This window comes from Pectinophora gossypiella, chromosome 10 (assembly GCF_024362695.1).
Source record: "Pectinophora gossypiella chromosome 10, ilPecGoss1.1, whole genome shotgun sequence".
NCBI classification, from domain to species: domain Eukaryota; kingdom Metazoa; phylum Arthropoda; class Insecta; order Lepidoptera; family Gelechiidae; genus Pectinophora; species Pectinophora gossypiella.
Window position 1 is genome coordinate 879,545 of NC_065413.1, and position 12,922 is coordinate 892,466.

Sequence of the window (12,922 nt, forward strand, 5' to 3'; positions counted from 1 at the left end):
CAGAAACTAGATCCATTCGATTTATTATTCGTGAACGCATCCTTAACCAACTTGACATTAGTTGACATTTGACACGTACCAACCGCACGAACTTCAAATCGGTCAGGCTTTTTGGCGGGAGGCGGGAACGGGACAGTTGCTTTCTTCATTGAATGATCTAAATAATTAATACGAAGTGGTGTTTTGTGGTTAATGATCGCATTAAGTTAGTCGGAAGACATTCGCGAGTGTTATTATATTGGAGTATTCAATAAACAAAGTGTATCTGCCTATTTTCGCTTCGTGTCAGGAAGCCGCTTCATAACTCAAAAGTTTATGCGGACTTTTGAGTTAATTCGTTTGGGGTTCGGAGTAGGAGTCTACTCCGAGGGTGGGGGCTTAGGTTTCATCATCATCACCTTTCATCATTTCATTAATCATCAAGAAAAAAAATACGTCAGACATGGCTGTATGGGCATAGTTCCCTTTGCCTTACCCTTCGGGGAAAACCAAACCAAAAAAAAAAAAAAAATCAAATCGGTCAATTTCGACCTCCATTCATCCTTCGCCGCACAAAAGTTGATTTTATAATATTATTTTTCATTAAAAATCATCCTAAATCTGTCTTTTATAAAAGCTTATTAGCTTGTTAATAATATACGAATTTAGTTTTATAGTGAGAGTAACCTTTTGTGTGAAATATGGCATTGAAGTCCTCGCCGGCGGTGTTCAGAGTGTTAGCCCGTTTGTCTCGACGTAGTTTCTCCACTACGTCGGCTTTAGCAGAGAAGAAACTGACCGTTCGAGATGCTTTAAACAGTGCCATCGACGAGGAGTTGGAAAGAGACGAGAGAGTCTTCATCTTGGGTGAAGAAGTTGCTCAATACGATGGCGCCTACAAAATTACCAGGTAGGTTATAGTTTTGAATGTAGTTCATTTCTATGGCGTTAAACAGCTTATTTTGACTTAAACCCCGAAGGTTGTTCATCTAGCTGTTTTCGCCTTGTCAATGTCAAGGGTTTGTCTCAGGGTCATGAGCCATTCCTGTTTCATGTGATAAATGTTACATAACCAAAAAGATTGTTGACAGTTCTCAAGTTATGTTGTCATAGTGTTTTCCTGGCCACATTGATAAAAGTGTGTACTCATCTCGTTTTAAATATTCATTCGGTGAAATTGTTTAAATAATAAATAGTTTTATAATTAATTTAATTGTGTTTAAATGACTAGAATAATGAGAAAAATGTATTGTTTAGGTATTTTAACCTAATCAAACACCATGCCTTGTCGTATGATGTGATGAGGCTTCATAATAAATTAATTAATCTCATAATTTACTAAAATATGAAATACTATGCCTTATAGAATATACACCAATACTATGTATACAACACCTGGTGCGAAAGAGATGAAACATATCACTCTAATCATGATTGGTTCTACTGCAAGTGACTTAAATACCAATTTGTATTGAAGACTTTTTGCCAATAGGAATTTTGTCTGTCTGTGTCATATTAGAAACAAAAATAGAGACACAATTCCATAAAAATAAGTTTAAACTTTTACATCCTAAACATTGACTGTCTCACTGACTAAAACTACTTGACAAATTAATAATTGTATAATAAGCTGGTGTTGTTCTTATTGTTATATTTTTACGAATTTCTGACTAAAATTGACATGTGTTCCATATAATAGTATATCAGAAGATTTTACTTGTGCAATTATCATTTTATTAATTTAATAACATACATATTATAACTCACAGACATTTCCCACCGGGGTAACCAGAGACTAAGGAATTCCATTTGCTTCGATCCTGACACACTTCTCAATTTAAAATCCCTAAATTACCAATTTCAGAGGCCTTTGGAAGAAATATGGTGACAAAAGAGTATGGGACACTCCGATCACAGAGGCAGGCTTCACAGGCATCGCTGTCGGTGCAGCGTTTGCAGGCCTCCGCCCCATCTGCGAGTACATGACCTTCAACTTCTCCATGCAAGCCATAGACCACGTTAGTATAACATTACTATTGACTAATATGTATACATTTCCATAAAAGAACAAATTTCAATAGTTCATGGTAACATTTTATGATAGTTGTACTGAAAAGTATCCACTCGCGACAACTAACAATTCAGAACCCTGATAACGACCCCGCCGGCGTGTTCGACGATTTCCCTCATTCAGCGCTTATTACTCTCGACCTGCTAGGGTCGATTAATTCTTTCAAGTACTATCCTCTCAGACAACGCCCTGAGCTGACGTTCGCGTCCAACTGGGCACCTTCAGGCTTGTTGTCTTAATTTTTTTACCGGGTGAGAGCCCACAGCGCTCTCCATTTGTCCGGCCAAGTAGTTAATGCCACTTGCAGCAACTCTAGTAACATTTAGGTAGGTATCTATGTGCTCATTGACAAATGCCCCTAATCCTTTTCACTTTCCTCTGCATAGAGTCACCTTCATCCAGATTCTGTCAGCCACTCCGTCATTTACGTGCTTCCAGAGTTGGAATGGTCTAATTATGTATAATGAGTTGTTAATTAGTTCACTTTAAGATCTGTCGACTTATTTCGTGACACAGTCTATATTAAACTAATTATCTTAAGTCTTTTTTTTTGTAGTAAAGCATTTAAAATTTATAGCACCTATTTGTCATAAAATGTCTTTACAATCTTAATGTAGATAAACCCTCATTCTTATCAGTAAGTCTCCATTCCAGACTTCCTTATCATTTAACACAGATGTGATTTAACATTACTGATGATTTTCTAGTGTACTTGAACTAATTGTCAATGTCAATAGAATGCTGAGAGGGATTACTAATACCTAAATAAAAACGCACTCAGAAGACGTTGTTCAGATTAGGAAGTTCGATGGTTATTTAAATAACTCAGAATTCTACATTGTCACAGCCGGGGCTTTGCGTATAGCAAAATCGATGTCCAAATATGGTAGCCAAGTCGTCAAAGAGTACAATAGTACCAGTACTCAAATGTAGCAGCCAGATCTTCATTTAGAGCGGTAAACAGAGTTCAAAACTTCAAAGTCCATAAAAACAAATACTTTATGACCAAAGAGAATATCAACATCTCATAGTTTTTTTTTACTTAGGTCCACTAGCAGCACTAACAGCATTCTAAATTCAACAACACCATCTATGTGATTTTCAAAAAACGTCCCCGGATTGACTTTAGATACATTTACCAGACATACTCTATGGACAAGTGTCTGTTCTGTACTTGACTCTGACAGTAATCATTGTCTATTCTACTACTAACCTGCAGATTTGACAGGCCCGGCTGTTTTACAGAAGGGACTGCCTGTCTGACCTTCCAACCCGCGAAGGGAAAACCAGCCCAATACAGGTTAGATCACATACATTCGAAAATGCATTTCGCGGGAATCTAGGTTTCCTCACGATGTTTTCCTTCACCGCTGAGCACGTGATAATCATTTATGATCCAAACATGAATTCGTAAACAAATGTTAAGTTTTTCTGTCTCCCGTTTCCAGATAATAAACTCAGCGGCCAAGACGTACTACATGTCGGCGGGGCGCGTGCCCGTGCCCATAGTGTTCCGCGGCGCCAACGGCGCGGCGGCGGGCGTGGCCGCGCAGCACTCGCAGTGCTTCGGCGCCTGGTACAGCCACTGCCCCGGGCTCAAGGTCGTCATGCCCTACTCCGCAGAGGACGCGAGAGGTACTACACGCCAGAGTACACATTTTTTTCCAGGGGTAAACAAACTGAACACCCTAACAAATGATTACAAATCAAAAACATTTTTTTTATCAGAAATGTTTCAAAGGTGACTTCATTTTCCACTTTAAGTTTGAATACAGAAAATGAAATTTCGCGCATCGCTGATGAATTCTACGGAACCCCTAAGTTCCTGCAATCGCTGCAGTAGACAAGCGACAGACATGTCGCACTTAGGAGAACAATAGTAACGCAACTCAAAATTTAGAATTACTGACCATTAGTTTAATAAAGAACGTGAAATAGCATGATCTCCAATCTAGAATTAAAATAAAACATTTTGTTTATAATTTTAAGGTTTACAGTCGTTTATAAAGTGAAAATTATTGTGTGGACAGAAGAGGCAAGATGATTGGACACCTAATAAGACACGACGAATTTATTAAAAACATCATAGAAGGAAAGAAGGAAAGAGAGGAAGGGGAAGACCAAGAAGAGCTTACATGGAACAGATTAAAGAAAAGGTTAACGTCGTGTCTTATGGGAAGTCAAGGAATTGGCCTTTGATAGACTGGAATGGAAAATGCTACACCGACAAGAGCGTGACTCTTAAATTGATGATGAGTGAATAGTTACCGAATTCAGAAACTCAACAAGCCCGAAATTTGAATTGCGTCACTATTCTGTTAAGAACACAAACAGAAGGCAAAACACGTATGTGCAGACTCTAAATCGTAACGGTGACACGCTACCAGCCTTTATAAATACTCCGTAACTAAATGAATTCAAATTCAAATTCGTTTATTGCAAAAAATGTGGTACATATATGGTAGTAAAAGTAGTAAAAAATATAGTTTCACACATTTCGCTTAAAGTAAATGAATTATTCAATAGTTTTATGGTATTTTATTTATCTGATTGCAGGTCTATTGAAATCGGCCATCAGAGATCCCGACCCAGTTGTAGTGCTAGAAGATGAAATCCTCTACGGTGTACCATTCACAGTGTCTGATGAGGTCTTGGACAAGGACTTCCTCGTTCCTATTGGTGAGTTCTTGTACTTTTAGTTTTTAGAATTTATTCTGCCATAAGTTAGGTTAGGATATTGTAGGCTGCAATCACTTGATTGTCCGAATCTAAGTATAGAAGAGACACACTTCGCCCCGCACCGACACGAGCTTGGAGCGAGCTTGATTACATCACCCCCTGATGGTCTAGTTAGCCCGTTAAGAAGTTACAGCCCGTGCACGAACTATCTGTCTCTCTCGCAACCACGGGATAACATGATAAGATCCGCACCAAATTATAATAAATGTTTCCTTTCCATTGGTTGCCTGGAAGAAATTTCTGCGTAGCAATAAGGCCGCCAGATTGTACATTTGTGTAAATTTGTTTTGTATGTTGTGTGCAATAAAGTATAATTTTGATTTGATAAGAACTAAATTGTTGTATGGAGTATCTAGGCTGTTCTGTTTTTTACTCAATGATCCGTATCGCTTACGTGCCTAACGCAAAGTGATTCTTGTTTGTGATGTGTCCCCACGGATCCGTCACCTGTTAATAAGTGCCCGGAATGTGTCCAGGCAAGGCCAAGGTGGAGCGCGAGGGTTCCCACATCACGCTGGTGTGTGCCGGCCGCGGCACCGAGCACGCGCTGGGCGCCGCCACCGAACTCGCGGGGAAAGGTAACACTAATTATGTTTTATACTCATCATCCGCCTAGCATTATCCCGTTATTCACAGGGTCCGCTTACCTAACCTGAAGATTTGCCAGTTCCAGTTTGTTACAGAAGCATCTGCCTAAATTATGTTTTGTACTATACATTCCTATTATACAGGGTGTTAGTGACATCGTAACGAAATTTGAGGGATGCTCTAGACTATGATTCTGAGTTAATATCAAGTGGAATTTACAAAAATATAGAATTGAAAATAATAATAAGAAAACACAATAATAATCATGAATTTCAAACTACAGAATCAACGGAGAATTCCACTTGATATTAACTCAGAATCATGGTCTGAATCACCCCCCTCAGTATTCGTTACGATGTTACTAACTACCTGCACATAGCTGAAAACCAACTTAAAATAAAATTGAGTGTCTGCAGGAATCAAGGCATTGACATTGACAGACAAAAAAACTAGTTTCGCTAATGAATGACGGATAAAATAAAAATAAAAATGCTATCTTTTTTGTATATAGGGTGTTAGTGACATCATACCGAAAACTTTGAGAGATGATTCTGACTATGATTCTGAGTTGATATCAAGTGTATTTACCGTCGCAAAAATAATTTAAAAATAACATTTTTTTTATGAATTTTCTGACAGGAAATTACACTTGATATCAACTCAGAATCATGGTCTGAATCATTCCCCTTAGTATTCGTTACGATGTCACTAACACCCTGTAAACTCAGTCAAAAAAAAAACATGATTTCTATGCCAGCAGTGCAGAAAGTCGAGCTTCTTCATATCTACTTCTAAGAGCATTATAAGAATTATAACTGGCATTATAATTTACTTTTTTGAATTTGTGTGTTCGTCAGGCATCGAATGCGAGGTGATCAACCTGCGATCCCTGCGGCCGCTGGACTTCGACACGATCGCCAAGTCCGTGGCCAAGACACACCACCTCGTCACCGTCGAACAAGGCTGGCCTCAGAGCGGTAACTATAACACAAACTCAAAAATAGTACAGTCTTATTTATGATTCATAGCTCGGTACCGGACTTGACTTTACTATTAAAAATGAAACCAACGTTAATTCTTTTATAAAACAACTAAAGCTACTACTTATCACTAAAAGCTATTACACAGTCAATGAATATATAAATGATAAACTAAAATGAATAAATTTTAATAATATTTTATAAATTGAACAATACTAAAAATATAAGTGCAATAATATTGTTAAAATATAGTAAGTATAATAAATACAAATTGTATCGCTGACTAATAATTAAGTATGTTGTCCTCTCTACCAGTTGCAGTGCCCTTACCGGGTCCATGATGATACTATAATACTTACTTAAAACATTTCTATTTATATTTCTTGCACCAATGAGTTATTAATTTATCTTAAGTACAGTTTTCACTAACACACTGGCTCGACCGTTGTAGACGGCGATACGGCTCACTATCACGTTGGTCTAACAGAAAAGTCGGTGTGGTGTGGGTACTTAGTTTATTTTGCGATATAGTCGTCAGCTTATGCTAAACTTAGAGCTATATTAGTGAGAAGAGAATGTTTTTATTTGCACATTTCTTCTGCCAACTCCAGTCCTTATAAATTCGGTTTTTTATATTTTGCATCATCATCACCAGCCCATTAACGTTCCCACTGCTGGGGCACGGGCCTTCCCTATGGATAAATAGGGAGATCGGGCCTTAAACCATCACGCGGGCCCAGTGCGGATGGATGCTTATTAACGACTGCTAATGCAGCCGGAACTAACGGCTTAACGTGCCTTCCGAAGCACGGAGGAGCTCGAGGTGTAAACTTTTTTTTGTAGTCACCCATCCTATGACCGGCCTTTGCGAAAGTTGCTTAACTTCAACAATCGCAGACCGAGCGCGTTTACCGCTGCGCCACCGAGCTCCTCATCTCTCTTGCTTACTACTGAGAATACGACTGATAGAGTGGAGTGGAGGAAGACATGTGCCGACCCGACATAGAGTGGGATAAGGGCAGGAGGATTTGTTGCACAACCTGTGAGCGTCACTGAGGCTGGTCCCCCGCAGGCATCGGCGCGGAGATCTGCGCGCGCGTGATGGAGTCGCCGTCGTTCTTCGAGCTGGACGCGCCGGTGTGGCGCGTGACGGGCGCCGACGTGCCCATGCCCTACACGCGCTCGCTGGAGGCGCGCGCCGTGCCGCACGCCGCCGACGTCGTGGCCGCCGTCAACGCCGTGCTGGCCAACAAGTGAGTGTTACATAGCTTTTTATGTCTGGTGGACCACGGACAGCCCACTTTGCAGAGGCTGTCTGGACGCAGAAGAAACTGCCCCCCATGTAATCCTGGAATGCACGGAAGTGTCAGCACAACGGGTAAAAATCCTCAAAGGAATGGGGTCGCCCCGCGAAGCCTGTGAAAACCCCAGGAGGCTTCTGAGCTTCTGGAAGGAGTTAGGTTGGCTTACGTAGTCAACAATTACACGCATAATGGGCCAACTTAGAGTCTAAATGCGGAAAACAGAGCCCACTAACATAACAACATCTGGCAGACCACTACACTCCAATTTTTAAAAATTAGAAAATACAATATATATCCATCTTTGGAATTCGTATCAACAGTGGCTGCAAGTTGTCTTTGATTACTTGTGGCTCTGCCCACCCCATTAGGGATTACGGGCGTGAGTTTATGTATGTATGTATGTAGAAAATACAAAAGGTTTTTTATAAGGCACGTTTTATTTACAGCAGTCGTTATCCTGCTCAATCACAGCGCCATCTGATAGTTCTAAATTTGAATGTATTCCATCCAGGAACGCTTTCAAACGCAGAATAATAACAACGGTTGAAACGTTACGTTGTAAGAGAAATAAGCTCGCTCTCTACGAGTACGTACTTTCAGACCGACGACCGTAAGATGGCGTTGTATCAATTTGGTGTAGTAGTTTAAATAACAATCGGTAGATGGCGCCGTGTGAACTTTCAACGAACTTTCAATACTACTACAACAAGTACACAAAAAAATAACTATTTGGGACGTTTAATACAGCTTATAGACATCCCACTACTGGGCACGTCAATTCATCCGCAGGTGGATAAAGTATCCACTACGATATAGTGCAGGTTAGTGGAGGCATGTAGCGTTCAAACCTTCAAATCGACCGAAGGCCTCCATTGGGTTGATGTACCTACTTTACTAGCCTCTTCAAGGATTTAGGTATTAGATTAGAAGTCCATAAAAAATGTTCAGCTGTGTTATTCTCTAACATATATCAACTTCAGCCACAAATTGTTTAATAGTTACTAAAATATCCTATACAGGGTGTTAGTAACACGGTAACGAATACTGAGGGGTATGATTCAGGCCATGATTCTGAGTTGATATCTAGTGGAATTTCCTGTTGGAAAATTCATGATTTTTTTTTTATATTTTCAGTTTTTTTTTTGCGACGCAAAATTCCACTTGATATTAACTCCGAATCATGGCCTGAATCATTCCTCAAAGTTTTCGTTCCGATGTCACTAACACCCTGTATATAGGTACCTACCACGATAATAACCTACTCCGTCTCGGCGTTTTCACCGGTGACCGCTGCGTGCTAAAATGTTTCTAAACGCTCAAGCGTACAGTTGTTATTGCTTCGCACTGTGCGATTTGTTTAATTTTATATTTGTTTAATAGAATTTCGGAAGTATTCCGATTATTTGATACGAAGTTTAGAGAATAACACTACAGAATACCTATCACAAAACGATGTATTAGTCATTTTCGATGAAATAATCCTACGTTTTTGTTTCAGAATAAGTGTATCAGCGACGGCCTAACACAGGGAATCTCGCACCAGCCATTGTAAATATTCATTTTATTTATTTAATTTGTACGTCGAAGGCTCCAAATTCCTGAGTGATCGTTACAGCGAAAATGTATCGAGATTATAGTGAAATATTATCAAATAAAACATTGTTATATTATTGGAGTAAAATGTGTTTTCTTTTCCGCGACTGATCTGTTGTACCTCCTCATTGAGTCCATGGTAAGAGTGTGCTTAAGACGTAAATCGCACTGTGTCCTTGCCCCAGCTGACACCGATCTGAAAGTCACACGACCGATTCGTGATACTAAACAATGACGAATTATCAATAAAATAATGTCTTTGTGGGCCCACAGTGCCACACAGACACACACACACACGTCATCGGCTTGCTTCTCTAAAGGCACCGGTTCGATTCTCGGTACACGACTTTGACAAATGACAATTGGATCAACCATTATAGACCGCGATAGGGCCAGTACGACCAGTATAGATCACGCACAATGGTCAAACAGAAAATTCGGTGAAGCGGGGGTACTTATTTTATCTTGCGATGGATATAGATATAGATCTTGCGATATAGGTACCTCTGACTAGCCCATTGCGAATGTAGTAATGAGCTTATGATATGACATGTCCCTATTTATTTACAGACTTACGTAATAAAAACAAGCCCAAATATTATAGAATAACACACGTAGCAGCAGCTTGAGTTAAACCGATCTTCCCTAACAAATCCAGCATGAAATCGCTTACAAAATTAACCAAAAATTCCAAAAGCCGTAATTTTATCAAAAACATGTAGTATGTCGGCAACAATGGCCCACTATGTAGATACAACGTACAATGTAGTTGTCGAGGGAGAATGTTGACAGCTTGATCGATGGCGTATACAAGCGTGGAATGGAACCTACATCCCAAACTTGGCAATAGGCTACTTGCTGTTTGAGTAAAATGTTGAGAAAAAAAGATTTTTGAATCAGACTATTTAGCGGCCATCTTTGAATTCACAGCTGAAATGGCGCGAAATCATAAGTGACTATTGAGTGAAGTTAGCTGCTTTTGACCCTGATTTTTACTTCTTTTTAACCCCATTTCTTTATAGATAGGTATAAGTATAACATGATTTTTTCTTAATAATAGCGTGATTTAATGTATTGCTACTAATCAGCAAGAAATGAAAAACCTCACGACAAAGCAAGAACTTCCCTAAATCAACCGGAGACGAAGGAAGTATGGAACATACTATACATACTACTCTACACTTCTCTCTACTCTCTTCTTATTGCGGGAGACCACCAGTCTTCTTCTATCGTGTGGTTCTTGACTACTTGTACTAGTGTTGATTATATCTACTTACCTTTTATTGAGCCGCCAAAGGCCCATGATATGGCTCATGTAACAGCTGCATGTTGCAGCTGTAAGTTGTCTTTGATTACTTGTGGCTCTGCCCACCCCATTAGGGATTACGGGCGTGATTTTATGTATGTATGTATGTAACAGCTGCATAAGTACCTACTTATTTGAGTAAATAGTATCCGGACCCGATTGCGTTATGTGCCTTCCGAAGCACGATCACCGGTAACCGGTAAGTATATTTTCTGTGGAAGAACTTGTAAATAAGTAATTAGAAACTGTGGCATCTCTATGCCACAGTTTCCCGGAGAGCGGAATTTAGGCCTGCGATTTAAGAAGTTGTAAACGCGCATTCGACTGGTTACATCTCAGAGTCCGAACATAGCCACAATTCTATTTGATTTTATTATAGGCCATAGGTATTTACAAAGTAATAAATCTTATAAATAATTTCAGTTCTGGGTACGTAGTTATTCCTTATTCTATGCTACTATTAAACATGTCAAAATGGTTAGGTTTGTTGTTTAAAGTAAGTATAATAAAATAAATATTCGTCGAAGCAATTTATCTAAAATAGCAATAGGTAATATTGTAATTTGACATTTGCCCATATAAAAGTTAGTGCACAATGCTAACAAATGTCAAATAGCAATATTGCTTTCTTAGATGAATTGCTTCGATGTGGCCATTTTAACCTCCCAGTTCACATTGTTAGCAAAAAAACTATTAGGTATTTTACATTAATTCAAGATTTAAGAGACGAGAAGAAGGGTGGTCGATGGAGCTCTTTCGAGAGGATTTTTCCCTTTTTTTTCTTGACTCGTTTATTTCGCATAGCAACCCAAAAAAATCCTCGTTGACATTATTATTATTAGGTAGGTATACGAGCACGTGCAGGTTTCTGGAAATCCGTCCGCCGCGTGATTGATCACTGGATCACCCCCGGGTCCGCAACACCCCAATTACGCTTTTATTCCAAAGATTGACATTTTCCTAAGCTTGTATAAGTATTATATTTTTTTTTTCTTTTTATATTCATAGCGAAATGTCAACGGGTATGGCGCGTAGAAATGAGATGTTCCTTGAGACCTTTTTAGGTACTTACATAACAAATGTTTTATTGCACACACAGGTAAGTATACAGAAATAAAAAAGAAAAGAGAAATGAAAAAGTAGGTGCAATAGGCGACCTAGGTACCTATCTAAAATTATTATTATTGCGTATGGCAGACAAAAATAAAATATCCTGCGTGGATCATAAATCCAGCTTCAGCTCCCCTAACCAAGTCTCACCTATCCAAAATATCACCTGTCTACCACCAAAGTGAAATAATCAGTATTTTTTGCAGCTGTTCAAATGTACCATATCCTTTGCCGAAGGTTGTCTGGAAGAGATCGCTCTTAGCGATAAGGCCGCCTTTGCCCACCTTAGAATAAGTTTATCCTGTAAATGTTTTGGAAATTTGTGTGCAATAAAGTGTTATATTATTATTTTTCAAAACAACAAACACAACATAACCTCACAACTAATCCCAATTGGGGTAGTCAGAAGTACATTAGTCTCAAGATGCACTAAGTACCCACACTTCACCGAGCTTTCTGTTAGACCAACGTGATAGGTGAGCCGTATCGCCGTCTATAATGGTCAAGCGAACTGTGGTAGTGAAAACTGCACCTGAGATAAATTAATTAAGTCATTGGTGTGTCTGGCATAGGGGTTTGAAACGGCGTTCCCGGTTTGAGAAGCAAGCCGGTGTAGAATCATGAGCAATATCATATAGGTACCCACTATAGAACCCTGTCGCACTATCATATTTGACATTTAATGAGACTTACGGTTTAATTTCTCAAAAAAGTTAATGTAACACGGTTTCAGTGTATACATATTAGTACTCGTGACCGTACCACGGGACCAGGAGTATTTTACAGACTTATAAAAATAGGTAAACAAAACGGAACCTCGTAAAAACTTTTTGTTCTAGAAATTCACGCGCGATTTCCTCCAATTGAAATCCCCAGACAGATGAGAACAACGGTTTTGTCTGCGGCGCGCTATCCATCAGAAGTTGCCAACAGTTGAACAGTTTGACAGCCAACAGTGTCTCACTGTCAGCGGTTTATTGAAGAGGTTTTTTCAACTACTTAAATGCTGGTTCAAGTTGAGCTGTTATCAGTGTAGGTAGTATGTCAGTCAATAGGTTTCAAAGCTTTCAAATTTTGGTTTTGAATTCACTTACGTAAACATAAACGTTAACTACACTGAATCGTATTTTTTAAATTAAAACACATAATAACGGCTTGTTACCGCGTTTAAAGCAGGGATATGAGACTCCCATATTTTCCGTATTTTTTTATATTCTTAAATTATTTAATTTCAAACGTCTAATCCGGCTAA

The 12,922-nt window shown here is 39.2% G+C and overlaps 1 protein-coding gene across 1 annotated transcript; it reads left to right on the forward strand.

Moving 5' to 3' along the window:
* Nucleotides 1-517: 517 nt before the first annotated feature.
* On the forward strand, nt 518-9,342 carry LOC126370257 (pyruvate dehydrogenase E1 component subunit beta, mitochondrial). The gene is made up of 8 exons (XM_050015078.1): nt 518-889; nt 1,844-1,997; nt 3,499-3,685; nt 4,607-4,729; nt 5,266-5,367; nt 6,235-6,354; nt 7,430-7,610; nt 9,160-9,342. Exons 1-8 carry the CDS (start codon nt 681-683, stop codon nt 9,182-9,184), a joined length of 1,101 nt encoding a protein of 366 aa, XP_049871035.1. The 5' UTR covers nt 518-680; the 3' UTR covers nt 9,185-9,342.
* Nucleotides 9,343-12,922: the final 3,580 nt, after the last annotated feature.

Excerpts from the sequence above, each read along its gene's own strand:
- LOC126370257 (XM_050015078.1), top strand. The coding sequence starts at position 681 with ATGGCATTGAAGTCCTCGCCGGCGGTGTTCAGAGTGTTAGCCCGTTTG. Across the intron at positions 4,730-5,265 it reads GGACTTCCTCGTTCCTATTG|GCAAGGCCAAGGTGGAGCGC; the intron begins GTGAGTTCTTGT and ends GAATGTGTCCAG. Across the intron at positions 7,611-9,159 it reads AACGCCGTGCTGGCCAACAA|AATAAGTGTATCAGCGACGG; the intron begins GTGAGTGTTACA and ends TTTTTGTTTCAG.